Source organism: Somniosus microcephalus, chromosome 15 (assembly GCF_052327205.1).
Source record: "Somniosus microcephalus isolate GS21.2 chromosome 15, FLI_Smic_1.0, whole genome shotgun sequence".
NCBI lineage: Eukaryota > Metazoa > Chordata > Chondrichthyes > Squaliformes > Somniosidae > Somniosus > Somniosus microcephalus.
This window is the reverse complement of record NC_141001.1, coordinates 119106656-119127343: the sequence shown is the minus strand read 5'-3', so window position 1 is coordinate 119127343 and position 20688 is coordinate 119106656. Positions and strand designations below refer to the sequence as shown.

At 49.2% G+C, this 20688-nt stretch overlaps 1 protein-coding gene across 7 annotated transcripts in view; it reads left to right on the top strand.

Annotated features, from left to right (window-relative positions):
• Window positions 1–20688, top strand: part of far1 (fatty acyl CoA reductase 1) — a 136048-nt gene that overhangs the window by 57486 nt on the left and 57874 nt on the right. For all 7 annotated transcript variants that reach the window (XM_086008349.1, XM_086008353.1, XM_086008352.1 and 4 more), the window contains one exon: window positions 3315–3570. In XM_086008349.1, the coding sequence (XP_085864475.1) occupies window positions 3382–3570 (189 nt within the window). In that variant the 5' untranslated portion in view covers window positions 3315–3381. The remainder of the gene's footprint in view (window positions 1–3314; window positions 3571–20688) is intronic.

Here is a 20688-nt window from a genome sequence, read left to right as displayed (position 1 = left end):
TTGCTTTGTTAATGAGCCTCTGTTACAGGAGATTCATTAAAATGTTTTGATTCCAATAATAGTTCAAGCATCTTTGGATTTAATAAAGCGTAACATTTTGATTGGCTTGACACAAAGAGTTGCGTTTATGCAGCCCATTGTCATATCTCCTGAAAAATCCGTATCGTGGATTACTTCTGAAGTGCAGTCATTGTGCTCGTTGGTGAATGAGGTGATCTGGTGTTTCAGATGAGTTAATCAGTGCTGACAGAGGTGGCGATGTGACCGCGTGCTGCCCAAGCATGCCTTCTATTTTATAGAGAGAATAAGGATACACTTCAGAAGTTGCGTGCTTTTAAAGTAAGCTTTATAAATTGCATATTTACTGCGAATAGGCAATTTGTCAATAAATCGTGGAGATATTCTCAGTCATTAGGCTAACATTTTAAGAGCTCATCCTAGAACAGTACAGTTTCAGCACGGTTTAATTAGTGTTAGTACATTAATGACACTGTTTTGCATATACAGCAATATTTATCAGTTGGTGAACGTCACCAACTAGTGCCTGAACATTGTTAGCAAACCTATTATTGCCAGGTTTGTCTGTTCGATAAATATCATATCCAGTGGTTTCTTGATCCTCTTACTTTATACTCCTGGTGTAGAGGAAATAACTTTTTACATGGAATTGCTTCGAACGTACAGCACAACTGGTCCGTGCCGGTGTTTCTGCTCCACACCAGCCTCCTCCCACCCCTCTTCATCTCGCCCTGTCAACATATTCTTTCTACCTCGTGTGCTTATTTAGCTTCCCCTTCTCCTTGTGGTAGCGAGTTCCACATTCTCCCCACTCTCTGGGTAAAGACATTTCCCTGGAATTTCTTATTGGATTTGTTAGTGACTATCTTAGATTTATAACTTCTAGTTTTGGACTGCGCCCCCCCGCCCACCCCAAAACAAGTGGAAACAGCTTCTCTACGTCTACCCTATCGAACACCTTCATCATTTTGGAGACCTCCATTCAGTAGCCCATCAGCCTCTTTGCTAAAGAAAACTGCATTTATATAGCACCTTTTATGTCCTCAATATCCCCAAGTTCTTCGCAGCCAATGAATTGCTTTGGAAGTGCAATCGCTTCTGTTTTGTCGGCAAATACAGCAGCCAGTTTGTGCACCACATGGTCCCACAAACAGCAAATGAGGTAGATTGCCAGTTGATCTGTTTTGGTGGTGTTGGTTGAATGTTGGCTGTGGTGTCAGGAGACCCCGTGCTCTTGTTTGAATAGTGAACTGATCATTTCAGCGCCCGGCTCAAAGGAGATGGACCCTTGCTCTGTCATCTCTTGTGAAAGGCACCATCTTCGGCAATGCGGGATTTTCTCAGCACTGCATTGCACGATGGACGGGTCGCATTGTCCGCATGCCCGATACGAGACTCCCAAAACAAGTGCTCTACTCGGAGCTCCGGCACGGCAAGAGAGCCCCAGGTGGGCAGAGGAAACGCTTCAAAGACACCCTCAAAGCCTCCTTGAAAAAGTGTAACATCCCCACCGACACCTGGGAATTCCTGGCCCAAGACCGCACAAAGTGGAGGAGAAGCATCCGGGAAGGCACCGAACACCTCGTGTCTCTTCGCCAGGAGCAAGCAGAAACCAAGTGCAGGCAGCGCAAGGAGCGCACGTCAACCCAAGCACGCCACCCACCCGCCCCTTCAACCACCGTCTGCCCCGCCTGTGACAGAGACTGTAGGTCCCGCATTGGACTCATCAGTCACCTGAGAACTCATTTTTAATGTGGAAGCAAGTCATCCTCGGCTCCAAAGGACTGCCTAAGATGATGATTGAGGTGTCAGCCTGGGTTAGCTGCTTATAAGCCCTGGAGTGGGGCTTGAACCTGTGTGACTTTCTGACTGGGAGGCAAGAGCGAGCTAAACTGACATGTAAGCATAAATAATAGAATTTGGAGTTCAGAGCAAGTCGTTAATAAAAGTGAAGTGGACTTGCAGGCAGATTGTCCCAGGAGATGTGACCTGTTTACAAGGCAGCTTTTTTAAAATAAAAAAAGTAAATACAGGAATATAAAATACAAAATCTGTGAATGCTGGAAATCTGAAGTAAAACAAAATGCTGGGAATCCGCAGCAGGTGAGCCAGTATCTGGAAGGGAACGATTCATTTGGGCGCAACATCTTCGTGGTTGACTCATAATGCCTTTGGCGACTCTGAATAGGCAATAAATGGGACCTTGCTAGCATTGTTCATAACCCAAGAACAAACATGTTTTAACAACAGAAAATGCTGGAAATACTCAGCAGGCCAGGCAGCATCTGTGGAGAGAGAAACAGAGTTAACGTTTCAGGTCTGGGACCCTTCATCAGAACTGGAAAAAGCTGGAGATGTAACATATTAAGCGGGTGCAGAGATGGGGCAGGTGGGAGGGGAGGAAGGAATTGAAGGAATATACTGTGCTTATGTAAGAGGCAGGAAAGATAAAATGTTGCAAATGGGAATGGCAAAATCATACAGCATGAAAAATGGGGGCAGGGGGTATAGCTTGAAATTGTTGAACTCAATGTTGAGTCCAGAAGGCTGTTAGAGGTCGGTTCGCCAAACAACAACAGCACCACCCTTATCAGCAGGTTTAATGATGATCGGAGAGAACGGAGTGCTGCAAGTTTTGTTTTGGTAGGGACAGAGACCTTGTTTTTTGTTCGGAATGCCCTTTCCCGTCCAGTCCCCACCAACGTTCCCTTCAATTTTTATGTTTGAAGCGCGGCCTCTTTTAAATTGGCTGCAAGGCCACGCATGTGTGGTATCTCTTCCAGCGGAACAGCTGGTGAGTGGCCTGCGCAGGACCTCCTGGTCGCTGCGAGCCAGCGCAGCTTAGGGAGGAACGTTGTTTCCCCCCCCCCCCAACTTAAAACGTCCATGTTTTAAAACCAGCAGTATTTATATTGGCCACAAAGGGGTATCCATTATCTGCTTGCATTAATCTCCAAGTTGCCAGTTACAGCGTCTTCAACACTCTGCTTATTTCGTGCAGAAACAGCTGTGCGACAGAGACCCTTGCGATACTCTGCGCCAGTGGGCGATTATTCCCCTATAATAACAAAGGGCGAAATGCTTTGCATCTTGCAGAGGTTGCTTGAAACATTGTGACTGCATTAAGCTGAATTGGCCATGCTTGACTGACGGAGATTTTAGAATTGGGCTTGTTTGTTGAAAAGTTAGGTGCTGCATATGGTGAAAAAAATGTGTTGCCTTCGGGGGGAGAGGGAATGCGGCGTTATCTCTACTGTATTTGTTTTTAATTGTTCTCTCCTTTCTGTTCCCGACAGGCTGCCGTAGATTTCTCGACTCTCAGAACCAGTTGACATCTTATTGTTCACACATTGGGAGGACAACATGGTGTCAATACCAGAGTTTTACGTGGGCAAGAATGTTCTCGTCACTGGCGCCACCGGCTTCATGGGGAAGGTGCTGCTGGAGAAGCTGCTGCGCTCTTGTCCTGCGGTCAAGACCGCATATATCCTGGTGAGACCCAAAGCAGGCCAGAATCCTCAAGCACGGGTTCAGGAGATGCTCAACTGCAAGGTAAAGGGGCGTTTCAGAGCGAGGTTCGCTATTTCACAATGCTGTCTTTGGGGCAGAGTGGGCAATGGGAAGGGAGGAGAAAGGGCTATGTGCAAGAAGTTCATTGCATCATGTTTGATACAATATCTTTTTTAAAGGCCCAAATAAATGGTAGGTTAAAAAAAAACTAATTTCTTGGGCATCAAAAGTGCTAACTTGTTCTGATGGTACACAAATTATATTTTCTTGGCCAAATAAATGGCCCTCGCATCTCCCTATCTTTGTAACCTCCTCCAGCCCTACAACCAATGTTCCCCTTAAACTGCACAGCAGTGCAGTGCTCCATGGCTCCTTCGCAGCCGGTGAGCCGGCTTTTAAATTGAAACTACTGCGCATGCGCGGACTTCTGAATGGGTCAAACAGCCCGTTAAAGGGGCCATATGGTCCCCAAAAAATTCTTCTTGGGTAGTCCCTCGGAATCGAGGATGACTTGCTTCCACACTAAAATTGAGTTCTCAGGTGACTGATGAGTCCAGTGCGGGAGCTACAGTCTCTGTCACAGGTGGGGCAGACGATGGTTGAAGGGGGTGGGTGGGTGGGGTGCTTAGGTTGACGTGCGCTCCTTCCGCTGTTTGCGCTCAGCTTCTGCTTGCTCCTGGCGCAGAGACTCGAGGTGTTCGGCGCCTTCCCGGATGCTTCTCCTCCACTTTGTGCGGTCTTGGGCCAGGGACTCCCAGGTGTCGGTGGGGATGTTGCACTTTTTCCAGGAGGCTTTGAGGGTGTCCTTGAAGCGTTTCCTCCGCCCACCTGGGGCTCTCTTGCCGTGTCGGAGCTCTGAGTAGAGCGCTTGTTTTGGGAGTCTTGTATCGGGCATGCGGACGATGTGGCCCGTCCATCGGAGCTGATCGAGCGTGGTCAAAGCTTCGATGCTGGGGGTGTTGGCCTGAGCGAGAACACCAAGGTTGGTGCGCCTATCCTAGAGTCAGAATTATACAGCACAGAAAGAGGCCCATCGTGTCCGCGCCGGCCATCAAGCCCTGTCTATTCTAATCCCATTTTCCAGCACTTGGTCCGTAGCCTTGTATGCTATGGCGTTTCAAGTGCTCATCTAAATGCTTCTTGAATGTTGTGAGGGTTTCTGCCTCTACCACCCTTTCAGGCAGTGAGTTCCAGATTCCAACCACCCTCTGGGTGAAAAAGTTTTTCCTCAAATCCCCTCTAAACCTCCTGCCCCTTACCTTGAAACTAAGCCCCCTGGTTATTGACCCCTCGACTAAGGGGAAAAGTTCCTTTCTATCTACCCTATCTATGCCCCTCATAATTTTGTACACCTCAATCAGGTCCCGCCTCAGCCTTCTCTGCTCTAAAGAAAACAACCCCAGCCTATCCAGTCTCTCTTCATAGCTGAAGCGCTCCAGTAACATCCTGGTGAATCTCCTCTGCACCCTCTCCAATGCAATCACATCCTTCCTATAGTGTGGCGACCAGAACTGCACACACTATTCCAGCTGTGGCCTAACTAGCGTTTTGTACAGTTCCATCATAACCTCCCTGCTCTTATATTCTATGCCTCGGCTAATGAAGGCAAGTATCCCATATGCCTTTTTAACCACCTTATCTACCTGTCCTGCTGCCTTCAGGGATCTATGTACATGCACACCAAGGCCCCTCTGTCCTTCCTAGGGTCCTACCATTCATTGTGTATTCCCTTGCCTTGTTAGTCCTCCCAAAATGCATCACCTCACACTTTTCAGGGTTAAACTCCATTTGCCACTGTTCTGCCTATGTAACCAACCTGTCTATATCGTCCTGTAGCCTGAGGCTTCCCTCCTCACTATTTACCACTCCACCAATTTTCATGTCATCTGCGAACTTACTGATCATACCGCCTACATTCATGTCTAAATCATTAATGCACACTACAAACAGCAAGGGACCCAGAACTGATCCCTGCGGTACACCACTGGACACAGGCTTCCAGTCACAAAAGCAACCTTCGACCATCACCCTCTGCCTCCTGCCACTAAGCCAATTTTGGATCCAATGTGCGAAATTGCCCTGGATTCCACGGGCTCTTCGCTTCTTGGCCAGTCTCCCATGTGGGACTTTGTCAAAAGCCTTACTGAAGTCCATGTAGACTACATCAACTGCACTACCCTCATCCACGCACCTGGTCACAACCTCGCAAAATTCAATCAAATTGGTTAGACGTGATCTCCCCCTGACAAAGCCATGCTGACTATCTTTGATTAATCCTTGCCTCTCCAAGTGGAGACCAATTCTGTCCCTCAGGATTTTTTTCAATAATTTCCCTACCACTGATGTTAGGCTCATTGGCCTGTAATTCCCTGGTTTATCCCTACTACCCTTTTTGAATAATGGTACTACGTTGGCTGTCCTCCAGTCCTCTGGCACCTCCCCTGTGGCCAGAGAGGTTCTGAAAATTTGTGTCAGAGCCCCTGCAATCTCCTCCCTTGCCTCACACAGCAGCCTGGGATACATCTCATCTGGGCCTGGGGATTTAGCCACGTTTAAGCCCAGATTTGCAGGATCCTGCAGAGGCAGCATTGGTGGACCCTCTCCAGTGCTTTGAGGTGCCTGCTGTACATGGACCATGTCTCTGAAACATACAGGAGGGCGGGTATCTCTACTGTTCTGCAGACCATGAGCTTGGTGCTGGGTTTGAGGTCCTGGTCTTCAAACACTCTCTTCCTGTAAATTCCAGGGAACACTGCCTGCGACTCTACGCGATTACTGCGCTCCTCCAATTCTGGCCTCTGGGCATCCCCAATTTTCATCGCTCCGCCATTGGCTGCTGTCCCTTCAGCTGCTTGGGCCCTAAGCTCCGGAATTCCTTCCCTAAACGTCTCTGCGCCTCTGCCTCTCTACGCCTGTCTCCTCCTTTTAAGATGCTCCTCTGTGACCAAGCTTTTGTTCACCTGTCCTAAGATCTTATGAGGCTCCTTGTCAAATTTTGTTTGAGAACACTCTTGTGAAGCACATTGGGAAGTTTTACTACATTAAAGGTGATACATAAATGCAAGTTGATGATATTGATACAGGAATTGACTTTTTGGGACTACCAGTGTTGGTATGTGGCTGTTTGGGGGAAAAAAAAGAATTTTGTTTTGTAGTCTGATTGACGCAGTTAACTCTTCCTGCGTCTGGTGCATTTCAGTCACACTGAGTGTTAGACATTGTTACGGATGCAGAACAGTCTTGGATGAGAAACACAGCCAAGTATTTCACAGAGCGCTCCTTATGTCGCAGAGTCTAAAATTTGTAATGTAAATTTACTGACCTCTAATTAACATCAAGAATGCCCAGGCAACCGCAGTTAGCTGGATTCTCAAAGGAAGTGCTTGAGCAGCGTCCTTAAAGGGACAGGCCAGGTTAGCGGCTCACTACCCCAACAGTGCTCCAGACTACATGTGAGCAATGTCACAGGAGATCTGCCATTCATGTTTGTCTTGGGAGGCGCTGTACAAGTTGTGCGTCACCGAATCGCCGCTTCCTGCTTGTCGTCTTCTCGCTCGCTCTTTTCAAGACAGCCCTTTACCGTGGCTTTTCAATTTAAAAAGATACGGGAAGACCTATGGAAGTGCTCATTTTTATCTTGGCTATCTTTTGCTTTCTTCCCCCTTCTCTCTTCTCTTTTCCCCACCCCCCCCCCCCCCCGCCCCCCAACCCAACAAACCTTTTTATAAAAAAAAAAAAAAAAAATTATATAATTTCTTGTTTTCCAGCCACAGTAATTACTTTTTCACAGAGCTTGTATCTGTTACCCTGAACCCAATGAGTTTTAAATGCTTGAGGACAAAGAGGGTGTTTTTTCAGTGTTCATTCATGTGCTCTACACCCACGGTAGTCAGCAATCCACTTGCAGGTTGCACCTCGCATGTTGCAAAATTAAGTGTAATCATATTTGGGGCTATATTGCCCTAATTTTACCCATAAATTTCCAGAACGTTGCAAATCAGAAGGAAAAAACTCTCTTGCTTGTTCACATTATGCATAGAAAACCTGTTCACAAGGAGAAGGGTTGTGGTAAATGTTATCGTAGGAACAGGAGGAGGCCATTCAGCCCCTCGAACCTGTTCGGCCATTTAATTAGATCATGGTTGATCTGCACCTCGACTCCATTTTCCTGCCCTTGCTCCATATCCCTTGATGCCCTTATCTAACAAAAATCTAGCGATCCCAGTCTTGAAAGATCCAATTGTCCCCCAGCATCCACAGCCTCTTGGGAGAGGGTTCCAAATCTCTGCTGCCTCTTGTGTGAAGAAGTGCTTCCTTATTTCGGTCCTGAATGGCCGAGCTCTAATTTTTTGATTGCCTTACCAGAGGAAATAATTTCTGCATATCTACACGATCAAATCCTTTTAATATTTTAAAACCGCAATCGGATCACCCGGCAATCTCCCATACACAAGCGATGGAGAGACTTCAGAGGCATGGCAAGAAAATTCTCGTGAGCAGGGTTGTGATAACTAATGACTCTGGTACTTCTGAAGGAGCTGAGGAACCGAAGTCCAGACGCTGATGTGGAATAAGTGTTGGGATGTAGGGGAAAAGGTTGCAGAGATAGGGTGGATCAAGGCCATTAACAGATCTGTCGATGATTTCAGAAGCCTCATCCTCAATGTGTTGGTTGTGTGGCCAAGGGACAAATAAGCGAGTTATATGCAAATTTACGAGAACGTTGAAGCAACTGTCGCAAATCCTGTTGGCACCAACCACAGGGAAAGGGAAATGGAGCCACACCCTTGAGTCTCCCCTTATTTGGACCTGTTCCAAAATACTGAAATTAGCCTTGCAAAGAAATCTGTTTGCCACAAAATGGAGCCTTGCACATAAAATGACTTCCTTAATGCAACATTTTTTACCAGCGCTCCCAACACATTTTTAGTTTGTAAATAGTTCAGTAACTTGAATTTATATAATGCCTTCAAGCTCGTACAAGCCCCAAGGCGCTAAACGGGAGCATAATGACGCCGAGCAATGTAGTAGAATTAGGGAGGCGACCCACTGCTGGGTGTTGAGTTGGCATTTGGCTCTGTATGTGCTTGGTATTGGTTTATTAATCCTGATTTTCCATACACTAGGTGCATTCTATAGGCCAGCAACTAGTGGGAAGGATATAGAGGAGCAAATTTGCAGGGAAGTTAGAGAGGAGCAACAACTACATCCTCGGGTACTTAAGGAAGTGGCCCTAGAAATAGTAGATGCATTGCTGATCATCTTCCAACATTCGATGGAATCTGGAACAGTACCCATTGATTGGAGGGTAGCTAATGTTACCCCACTATTCAAAAAAGGTGGTAGAGAGAAAATGGGGAATTACAGACCGGTAAGCCTGACATCGGTAGTGGGGAAAATGCTAGAGTCCATTATAAACGATGTAATAGCAGAGCACTTGGAAAAAAGTGACGGGATCGGACAAAGTCAACATGGATTTACAAAAGGTAAATCGTGCTTGACTAATCTACTGGAATTTTTTGAGGATGTAACTGGTAAAATAGATAAGGGAGAACCAGTGGATGTGGTGTATTTGGACTTTCAGAAGGCTTTCGATAAGGTCCCGCATAAGAGATTAGCGTGTTAAGTTAAGGCACATGGGATTGGGGGCAAGGTACTGACTTGGATAGAAAACTGGTTGGCAGACAGAAAGCAAAGAGTTGGAATAAACGGGTCTTTTTCCGAGTGGCAGGCAGTGACTAGTGGGGTACCGCAGGGATCGGTCCTTGGACCTCAGCTATTCACAATATATACTAACTAGCTGGGGAGCCCCGCATTGCGAGGGCAATTTTGGGGCGCTTGGTCTCCCTGCCCCTGTGTGTCCCCCCTCTCCCTGTCATGTCCTCTCCCTGTCCTATCCCTCCCCTCCCCTCCCCTCCCCTCCTCTCCCTCCCCTCCTCTCCCTCCCCTCCTCTCCCTCCCCTCCTCTCCCTCCCCTCCTCTCCCTCCCCTCCTCTCCCTCCCCTCCCCTCCCCTCCCCTCCTCTCCCTCCCTCCCCTCCCCTGTCTCTCTCCCTCCCTCCCTCCCTCCCCTTGCCCACCCCCACCCCTCCCCTACTCCCCCGCTCCCCTCTGTCCCTCTCTCCGGCCCCTCCCCCTGCCTAGCGCTTGCGGTCCGGTGCCGTTGCGATAGCGGGAATGCTGAGCGGCGGCCGGCGCCGGGAGCGGGCTCTCGCGGGCGGCGCATGCGCGGTCAGTGCGGGTGGCGCCTGGCGGCCGTTAGCGAGCGGGAAACTTCAGGCGGCCCGCCCGCGCTACGGCCCCGACACCGTGAAACCTGAGAGGGGGAAGTAGAGAGAGACAGGGAAGAGGAGAGAGGGAAGAGGAGAAGGAGAGAGAGAGAGGGAAGAAAGAGAGAGAGAGAGACATTTTTTGAGCTTCAGGCCCCGAGTCCCCCCTGCGCGAGGGTGAGGAGGAGGGGGGGGGGTTGCTAAACACAATATAAAACTCAAATAAATTGTTAATTAATTCCCTAACATAATTCAAATATTTACCTTACTTCCCTAACACACTGAAAGTGTGGGGAAAAAATCGTGAAAAATCAAGATGGCGGCCACTCACCTCGGTTCAGAAGGATAAGGCCCGCCCACACACGCACCGATTGGTCGACCGGTCAGGTCACCGAAGCGTAGGATTGGTCAATCGTCGAGTCACTCGACACTCAACTGTAGGAAGGAACCCGCCGTCCGATTGGTCGACCGCGACGTCACACGGTCGCTAATGAGATGCTAATGAGCGGAAGGCTGAACATTTTTCGGATACCGCGGGCGCGGTTTTTGTCCGGCCGAAGCGTAAATACGCCTATGACCGGTCCGGAATCGCAAGCTTTCTTTTGAGGTGACGCGCGCGTCGGTACGCTCTGTAACTTTCAAACGTATAGAGAACAGACAGACAGACAGACATCGGGACAGACAGAAGAGCTCTTTTATATATATATATATAGATGATCTAGACAAGGGAACTAGATGTAATATCTCCAAGTTTGCAGACGACAGAAAGCTGGGTGGGCGTGTGTGCTGTGAGGAGGATGCTGAGAAACTGGAGGATGATTTGGGCAGGAGCATGGCAGAAGCAATATAACGTGGATAAATGTGAGGTTATCCACTTTGGTGGCAAAAACAGGAAGGCAGATTATTATCTGAATGGCAATAGATTGGGAGAAGGGGAAGTGCAACGAGACCTGGGTGTCCTTGTGCACCAGTCGCTGAAGGTAAACATGCAGGTGCAGCAGGCGGTTAAGAAGGCAAATGGTATGCTGGCCTTCGTAGCAAGAGGGTTTGAGTACAGGAACAAGGATGTCTTGCTGCAGTTGTACAGGGCCTTGGTGAGACCACATCTTGAGTATTATGTGCAGTTTTGGTCGCCTTATCTGAGAAAGGATGTTCTTGCCATGGAAGGAGTTCAGCGAAGATTCACCAGACTGATACCTGGGATGGCAGGAATGATGTATGAGGAGAGATTGGGTCGATTGGGCTTATACTCGCTGGAGTTTAGAAGAATGAGAGGGGATCTCATTGAAACTTATAAAATTCTGACAAGACTGGACAGACTAGATGCAGGAAGGATGTTTCCGATGGTCGGGGAGTCCAGAACCAGGGGTCACAGTCTAAGGATAAGGGGTAAGCCATTTAGGACAGAGATGAGGAGGAATTTCTTCACCCAGAGTGTGGTGAACCTGTGGAATTCTCTACCACAGAAGGCAGTAGAGGCCAATTCATTAAATATATTCAAGAAGGAGTTGGATATATTTCTTAAGGCTCGAGGGATATGGGGAGAAAGCAGGGACAGGGTACTGAAGTTGGATGATCAGCCATGATCGCATTGAATGGCGGAGCAGGCTCGAGGGGCCGAATGGTCTACTCCTGCTCCTATCTTCTATGTTTCTAGTGATAATGGGGGAACTTCAATTATCCTAATATAGACTGTGATAGTAATTGTGTAAAGGGCAGAGAGGGGGAAGAATTTCTGAAGTGTGTTCAGGAGAACTTTTGGTGATCATTATGTTTCCGGCCCAACGAGGAAGGAGGCATTGCTGGATCTGGTTCTGGGGAATGAGGTGTGACAAGTGGAGCAAGTGTCAGTTGGGGAACATTTAGGGAACAGTGATCATAGTATCATAAGGTTTAGATTGGCTATGGAAAAGGACAGTGAGCAATATAGAGTAAAAATACTTAAATGGAGGAAGGCCAATTTCAGTGGGTTGAGAATGGATCTGGCCCGGGTAAATTGGTAGGCAAAACTGTAATCGAACAATCACTACCTTTAAAGAGAAGATGGATCGGGTACAGTCGAGGTATATTCCCACGAGGGTGGTGGGGGGGGAAGGTAGGGCAACCAAAGCTAGAGCATCCTGGATGACGAAAGAGATAGAGAGTAAGATGAAGCAGAAAAAGGGGGCGTATGACAGATGTCAGATTGAGAATGCAAGTGAGAACCAGGTTGAATATAGAAAGTTTAGAGGAGAAGTGAAAAAGGAAGTAAGAGTGGCAGAGAGAGTGTATGAGAATAGATTGGCAGCTAACATAAAAGGGAATCCAATAGGCATATAAATAGTAAACAGGTAGTAAGAGGAGGGATAGGGCTGATTAGGAACCAAAATGTAGACCTAAGCATGGAGGCAGAGGGCATGGCTGAGGTACTAAATGAGTACTTTGCATCTGTCTTTACCAAGGAAGATGATGATGCCAAAGTCATGGTGAAAGAGGAGGAAGTTGAGAATACTGGATGGGATAAAAATTGATTGAGGAGGTACTAGAAAGGCTGGCTTTACTTAAAGTAGATAAGTCACCAGGACCGGATGGGATGCATCCTAGGATGCTGAGGAAAGTAAAGGTAGAAATTATGGAGGTACTGGCTGTAATCTTCCAATCCTCCTTAGATACGGGGGTGGTGCCAGTGGACTGGAGAATTGCAAATGTTACACCCTTGTTCAAAAAAGGGTTCAAGGATAAACCCCGCAACTACAGGCCCGTCAGTTTAACCTCGGTAGTGGGGAAGCTTTTAGAAACGGTAACCTGGGACAAAATTAACAGTCGTTTGGACAAGTCTGGATTAATTAAGGAAAGCCAGCACGGATTTGTTAAAATCAAACAGTGTTTAACTAACTTGATTGAGTTTTTTGAGGTAATTGAGAGAGTTGATGAGGGCAGTGCGGTTGATGTGGTGTACATGGACTTCCAAAAGGCATTTGGTGAAGTACCACATAGGCTCGCCAGCAAAGTTGAAGCCCATGGAATGAAAGGGACAGTGGCAGCATGGATACGAAATAGGCTCAGTGACGGGAAACAGAGAGTAGTGGTGAATGCTTGTTTTTCGGACTGGAGGAAGGTATACAGTGGTGTTCCCCAGGGGTCGGTATCTTGATGTACATTAATGACTTGGACTTGGGTGTACAGGGCACAATTTCAAAATGTGCAGATAACACAAAACTTGAAGTACAGTGAACAGTGAGGAGGATAGTGATGGACTTCAAGAGAACATAGACAGACTGGTGGAATGGGTGGACCCGTGGCAGATGAAATTTAACGCAGAGAAGTGTGAAGTGATACATTTTGGTAGTGATGCGCTATCAATTACTGCGAAAGACTGGAAGTTAAGTGAGTAACAAACAGGCTTTTATTAGCTAAAGAACGAAGGCATGCCTCTAGTGGTCGACCGGTCCTGAATGCCTGGGGGACTGCAGAGCAGCCGCCTTTATACCAGGGCATATGGGTGGAGCCAGCTGAGGCATGCACAGACAGGTACAACAATGGGCAAGAGTGAACAACAGTGAAGTGAACAACAGTGGTTTACCACATTCACCCCTTGCTTAAAATGAGTCCGACGGGGTGAAGTGTATTAAAAGTTCGTATAATTGAGTCTTTCTGGGGGTTTTGTATGCCGTCGTGATCGTCGTGGCGACGGCAGAGGTGGTGCAGCTTCCGACGCCGAGTCCCGCGTGGGCCGGCGCACTGGCGTGTCGTCCTCCTGGGTGTTGGGTTGGTTGGTGATCAATGGCGGGCCACGGCGTGCCGTCTACAGGGGTTAGGTATGGGTCCGTTGCCGCCGGTTCATTGTGGGTAGCGGTGATGTTGGTTTCAGGGGCCCCCGAGGGTGCGAGGTCTTGTATGGAGACTGTGTCCTCCCGCCCGTCCGGGTACGCAATGTAAGCGTACTGGGGGTTGGCGTGGAGGAGGTCGACCCTCTCGACCAGGGGGTCCGTTTTATGGGTCCTCACGTGTCTTCTCAGTAGGACCGGCCCTGGGGACGTCAGCCATGGCGGTAGCGATGTCCCCGATGTGGACTTCCTTGGGAAGACAAACATTTTCTTGTGAGGGGTGGAGTTAGTGGCAGTGCAGAGCAGTGACCGAATAGAGTGAAGCGCATCGGGGAGCACATCCTGCCAGCGGGAGGTCGGAAGGCCCCTAGACTTTAAGGCTAGCAGGGCGGCCTTCCAAACTGTCGCATTCTCTCTTTCCACCTGTCCGTTCCCCCGGGGGTTGTAACTGGTGGTCCTGCTTGTGGCAATACCCCTAGCGGGCAGGTACTGGCGGAGTTCGTCGCTCATAAACGATGAGCCCCGGTCGCTATGGATATAGCTGGGGAAACCGAACAGGGTGAAGAGGTCGTTCAGACATTTAATGACCGTGGCACTGGTCATGTCCGGGCAGGGGATGGCGAACAGGAAGCGCGAGTACTCGTCAATAATGTTGAGGAAGTACACATTGCGGTTGGAGGAGGGGAGAGGCCCTTTAAAATCAACGCTCAGGCGCTCGAAGGGGCGAGTGGCTTTTATCAGGTGAGCCCTGTCTGGTCTATAAAAGTGCGGTTTGCACTCAGCGCAGACTTGGCAGTTCCTGGTCATGGTCCTGACCTCCTCAATGGAGTAAGGCAGGTTGCGGGCCTTGATAAAATGGAAGAACCTGGTGACCCCCGGGTGGCAGAGGTCATTGTGGAGGGCCCTCCACAATCAACCTGCGCGTTGGCGCAGGTGCCACGCGATAGAGCATCCGGGGCCTCATTGAGTTTCCCGGGCCGGTACAAGATCTCGTAATTGTAGGTGGAAAGTTCAATTCTCCACCTCAAAATCTTGTCATTTTTTATTTTGCCCCTCTGCTTGTTATTAAACATAAAAGCAACTGAGTGCTGGTCAGTGAGTAGGGTGAATCGTTTTCCGGCCAGTTAATGCCTCCAATGTCTCACAGCTTCCACAATGGCCTGGGCCTCCTTTTCGACAGAGGAGTGTCTGATTTCGGAGCCTTGGAGGGTTCGTGAAAAGAAGGCCACGGGCCTTCCCGCCTGGTTAAGGGTAGCGGTCAGGGCAAAGTCGGACGCATCGCTCTCCACCTGGAAGGGGATGGACTCGTCCACCGTGTGCATGGTGGCTTTAGCGATGTCCTCTTTGATACGGTGGAAGGCTAAGCCGGCCTCTGCCGCCAGGGGAAAAGAGGTGGACTTGATAAGTGGACGGGCTTTGTCCGCATAATTAGGGACCCACTGGGCGTAGTAGGAGAAAAACCCCAGGCATCTCTTCAGGGCCTTGAGGCAGTGGGGCAGGGGAAGGTCCATAAGAGGACGCATGCGGTCGGGGCCGATGACTCCGTGTTCCACAACACAGCCAAGGATAGCGACGCGGTTCGTGCGGAATATGCACTTCTCCTTGTTATACGTAAGGTTTAGGAGTTGGGCAGTGCGGAGGAATTTGTCGAGGTTGGCGTCATGGTCCTGCAGGTCATGGCCGCAGATGGTCACATTGTCCAGGTAGGGAAAAGTGGCCTGCAACGCATTTTGGTCGACCATCCGGTCCATCTCCCTTTGGAAAAAGGAGACCCCGTTGGTGACGCCGAAGGGGACCCGAAGGAAGTGGTAGAGGCGGCCGTTTGCCTCGAAGGCAGTATACTGGCGGTCCTCATAGCAGATAGGGAGTTGGTGATATGCTGACTTAAGGTCAATAGTGGAGAATACGCGGTATTGCGCGATCTGATTGACCATATCAGATATGCGGGGGAGGGGGTATGCGTCCAGTTGGGTATATCGATTTATTGTTTGGCTGTAGTCAATGACCAGGCGCTGCTTCTCGCCGGTCTTGACGACTACAACCTGGGCTCTCCAGGGGCTGGTGCTAGCTTCGATAATCCCCTCCTTCAGGAGCCGCTCCACCTCAGATTTAATAAAAACTGTCACCAGCGCTGTATCGCCTGCTTTTGGTGGCGATTGGCTTACAGTCTGGGGCGAGGTTGGCGAACAACGGGGGGGGGGGGGGGGGTGACTTTAAGCGTGGAGAGGCTGCAAAAGGTGCGCGGCGGGCAATTTGAAAACTGCTGGTTGCAGACTGTGAGTGGGGGAAGGGGTCCATCGTACGCCATCGTGACACTCTTAAGGTGGCACTGAAAATCCAACCCCAGTAGAACGGCAGCGCAGAGATTGGATAGGACAAGCAGTTTAAAGTTTCTGTGCCCCTCACCGAAAGGGTCACCATGCAGTAGCCGCCGATGTCCGCTGAATGGGACTTGGAGGTCATAGAGACCCGGTGGCGCGCTGGCAGGACCGGGAGAGAGTAACGCCGCACCGTGTCGTGGTGGATAAAGCTCTCTGTGCTCCTGCAGTCGAAAAGACAGGTCGTGGCGCGGCCGTTTACCTTTATGTCCATCATGGATCTGGCTAGTTGGTGAGGTCTAGACTGGTCCAGTGTAACGGAGGCCAGCGTAGGGTCAGGCGAGTCGCTGTAGTCATCAGGTGAGTCGGGGGCCCGTTGCAAAAATGGCGGCCGGAAAGGATCACACATGGTCGAGGGCGTCCAAGATGGCGGCGTCCAAGGTGGCGACATCCAAGATGGCGGCCCACTCGGCCCACACACGGCACTGCTGGAGTTTGGGGTAGGTTTAGCCTTGCAGACGCTGGCGTAGTGCCCTTTCTTCCCACAACCAGAGCAGGTAGCGTTTTTCGCCGGGCAGCGCGCTCTGGGGTGTTTGGCTTGGCCACAGAAGTAACACTTCGGGCCCCAGGACATCGCTGCAGAAGTTGGGCCGTTGGCGGGATGTAGCGGGGGTGGCGTGGTGCCGGGTGGCGGTCCTACCGTGTCCCAGGATGGCGGCGCTCGCGCCATCCACGATGCGGCCGTGCGGTCAGGTGAGTAGGCGTCCATATTCCGTTGGGCCACGTCTAGCGAGAGTGCGAGGGCCGTGGCCTTCTTCAGGTCGAGTTCGCCCTGCTCTAACAGTTTCTGCCGGGTGTAGTTGGACCTGAGGCCCGCGACGAAGGCGTCCCGGACAAGTTCCTCCGTGTACACCGCGGCCGACACCTCTTTACATTTGCAGGCCCGGCCGAGCACCTTCAGCGCCCGTAGGTATACCTCCATCGATTCCCCGGGTTGCTGTTTGCGGGACCCCAGGGGGTGTCTGGCGTAAACTTCATTTACCGGGCGTGCGTACTGTTCTTTAAGAAGGTCGAGGGCACCCTCATAGGTAGTCGCATCTTGGATGAGCGAATAAGCTTGGTGGTTCACCTTGGAGGTCAGAATTTTTAGTTTGTCGCCATCGTTTTGAACAGAATCAACGGAGGCTTCTAGGAAAAGTTCAAAGCATCGCAGCCAGTGTGCGAACTTGGTAGATGCATCCGCCTCTTGAGGGTCTAGTTCCAGGCGTGCTGGTTTGAGGATTTGCTCCATCGGAAAAAAATTTAGCTAATAAAATTGATGCGCTATCAATTACTGCGAAAGACTGGAAGTTAAGTGAGTAACAAACAGGCTTTTATTAGCTAAAGAACGAAGGCATGCCTCCAGTGGTCGACCGGTCCTGAATGCCTGGGGGACTGCAGAGCAGCCGCCTTTATACCAGGGCATATGGGTGGAGCCAGGGGCGAAGCCAGCTGAGGCATGCACAGACAGGTACAACAATGGGCAAGAGTGAACAATAGTGAAGTGAACAACAGTGGTTTACCACAGGTAGGAAGAATGAGGAGAGGCAATATAAACTAAAAGGTACAATCTTAAAGGGGGTGCAGGAACAGAGAGACCTGGGGGTATATGTGCACAAATTGTTGAAGGTGGCAGGGCAGGTTGAGAAAGCGGTTAAAAAAGCATACGGGATCCTGAGCTTCATAAATAGACATAGAGCACAAAAGCAAGGAAGTTATGATGAACCTTCATAAAACACTGGTCTGACCTCAACTGGAGTATTGTGTCCAATTCTGGGCACCGCACTTCAGGAAAGATGTGACGGCTTTAGAGAGGATGCAGAAAAGATTTATAAGAATGGTTCCAGGGTTGAGGGACTTCAGTTATGTGGATAGACTGGAGAAGCTGGGGTTGTTCTCCTCAGAGCAGAGAAGGTTGAGAGAAGATTTGATAGAGGTGTTCAAAATCATGAGGGGTCTGGACAGAGTAGATAGAGAGAAACTGTTCCCATTGGTGGAAGGGTCGAGAACCAGAGGACACAGATTTAAGGTGATTGGCAGAAGAAAGCACTACCTCAGAGGGTGGTGGAGGCAGATTCAATCGTGGCTTTTAAAAGGGAATTGGATAAGTACCTGAAGGAAAAAAAAAATGCAGGGCAATGGTGAAAGAGCAGGGGAGTGGGACTCAGTGAAGTGTTCTTGCAGAGAGCCGGCCCGGGCTCGACGGGCAGAATGGCCTCCTATGCTTTAACCATTCTATGATTCACTTTCTATCTGCTAAAATTCTTCATAAATTTACAAACCGCTGAACAGCTCTTGGCCTTCTCTGCTGCAGTGGATCTCATTTCAGTATCTTGTCTCTCGATAACTATATTTTCTCAACCTCGACATCATCCTGACGAATCTCTGCTGTACGCTGTCTATGGCTTCAATGTCCTTTCTACAGCAGGACACTGGAAACTGCGCACAGTACTTCAGCTGTGGCCTAACCATTGCCTTGTACAAATTTATCATTACTTCTTTACTCTGTCTTCTCTTAGGCAGTCCCTCGGAACCGAGGATGACTTGCTTCCACACTAAAAATGAGTTCTCGGGTGACTGATGAGTCCAATGCGGGACCTACAGTCTCTGTCACTGTTGGGGTTGTCCATGAGGGTCCTGATGTTCCAGGTCCTGAACTTCATTTTAAAGGGTGGAAGATGCCTGTGCATGAATTCTTTTAACGTGGGGTGGCCGTTGCACACCAGCTACCACACGGGCTTGACAGAGCAAGGTCTTGGTCCAATGGCAAGGGGATCCAAGACGATTGGAGACCAGGCTCTGCTACATCGGCCTAGCACACACACACCTCCTTCCCGCAGGTCCGCTCTGCCTGGGTTTCATAGGCTTTAATCCTGTATTAACAAAGGCATTAAAAGATGCATCAAATGGAGTCCAAAATAGTATCGTCTCTTTCCAACCCCACCCGCCCGCCCCCCCCCCCCAACCCACCCAATCACCCAAAAATGGGCAACCCTCAGCATCTTAATAGCTCCAGTTCCATATGATGGTGTGTGTAACTCCATTGTTTATTATGGTTAATATTTTGACCTTGATGTTGTATTTTGTTCTGTATATGCCCAGTATTTTCCACAAAAATTCAAGGACTCCATTAATCAGCAAAGCAAGTGAGAAGCGCAGAAAATATTTTCCCTACCCTACATATTTCAGTTCAAAAAGTAAATTTTCCCATTTCAAAAGAAAAAGCACATTTTTTAAATGGATCTGAAAAATGCATGATTTGTATCTAGAAGCAATTTAAAGTAAGAAGCTCCCTCAATGACTTAGTGGTTAACGGCACTATCTTGTGTAAAATTGAACTCCACAGACCAGAAGAATCCCATGTCTGTGCTAAGTTAGCTGACTCAAGTAAAACAGCAGTGGCCCTGTGCCAGTGAGGTGAAAAAAGTCAGCCAGGGTTTGCAATCCTGATTGCCAGTGATCACCTCACGAAGCGTGCACGCATCAGATGAGGACAAGTTGTGCTTGGCTCAGCTCCATGCTTAAACAGCCCGCCAACAGTGAGTGAGCAACCTCACATGAAGAATGGCCACTTGAGTGAAATGCTGAAGTCTACTGGCACCCATAAAACCATACCACAGCAACAGCCAACATCTAAATGAAATAACAGAAGACTGGAAAGAGCCTCATTTATAAAATCCAAAACGCTATTGGCCTTTTTATGGTTTTATCTACCTGCACAAGATTCATTGCTGCAGAGAAGTCCAAGAGCTGTTTATTGGCTTTTGAACTCTGATCATCTGCATCGCTCAGCATCTTTCCATTCAGTGGATATTCCCATTCTTATTATTTTTTCCAAAATGTATTAACCCCACACTACATAGTGTTTTCCCATTCTACTACCATGGCTTTGCCCTCCCAAAAAATCTTTTGATTTAAAAAAGGGAGGCTTGCATTTCTATAGTGCCTTTCACGGCTTCAGGACATACCAAAGTTTATTCTGAGCCAATTTTATGTTCTGAGTTTTAATGTAACCTAACTCTGGGGTCGAACTCCAAACCATCGTTAACACCTTCACCGAAGCATACGAGAGCATGGGTCTTACACTAAACATCCGTAAAACAAAGGTCCTCTACCAACCTGCCCCCCCCCGCCACCCCCCCCAGATTATCAAAATCCATGACAAGGCCTTGGACAACGTGGACCACTTTCTATTCCTCGGGAGCCTACTGTCAACAAGGGCAGACGTCGATGACGAAGTCCAACACCGCCTTCAGTGTGCCAGTGCAGCCTTCGGTCGCCTGAGGAAGAGTGTGTTTGAAGACCAGGACCTCAAACCAAGCTCATGGTCTACAGAGCAGTAGTAATACCCGCCCTCCTATATGCCTCAGAGACATGGACCATGTACAGCAGGCACCTCAAAGCGCTGGAGAGGTACCGCCAACGCTGCCTCCACAAGATCCTGCAAATCCATTGGCAGGATAGGCGCACCAACGTCCCCAGCATCGAAGCTTTGACCACGCTCGATCAGCTCCGATGGACGGGTCACATCATCCGCATGCCCGATACGAGACTCCCAAAACAAGCGCTCTACTCTTAGCTCTAACACGGCAAGAGAGCCCCAGGTGGGCAGAGGAAACGCTTCAAGGACACCCTCAAAACCTCCTTGAAAAAGTGTAACATCCCCACTGACACCTGGGAATCCCTGGCCCAAGACCGCACAAAGTGGAGGAGAAGCATCCGGGAAGGC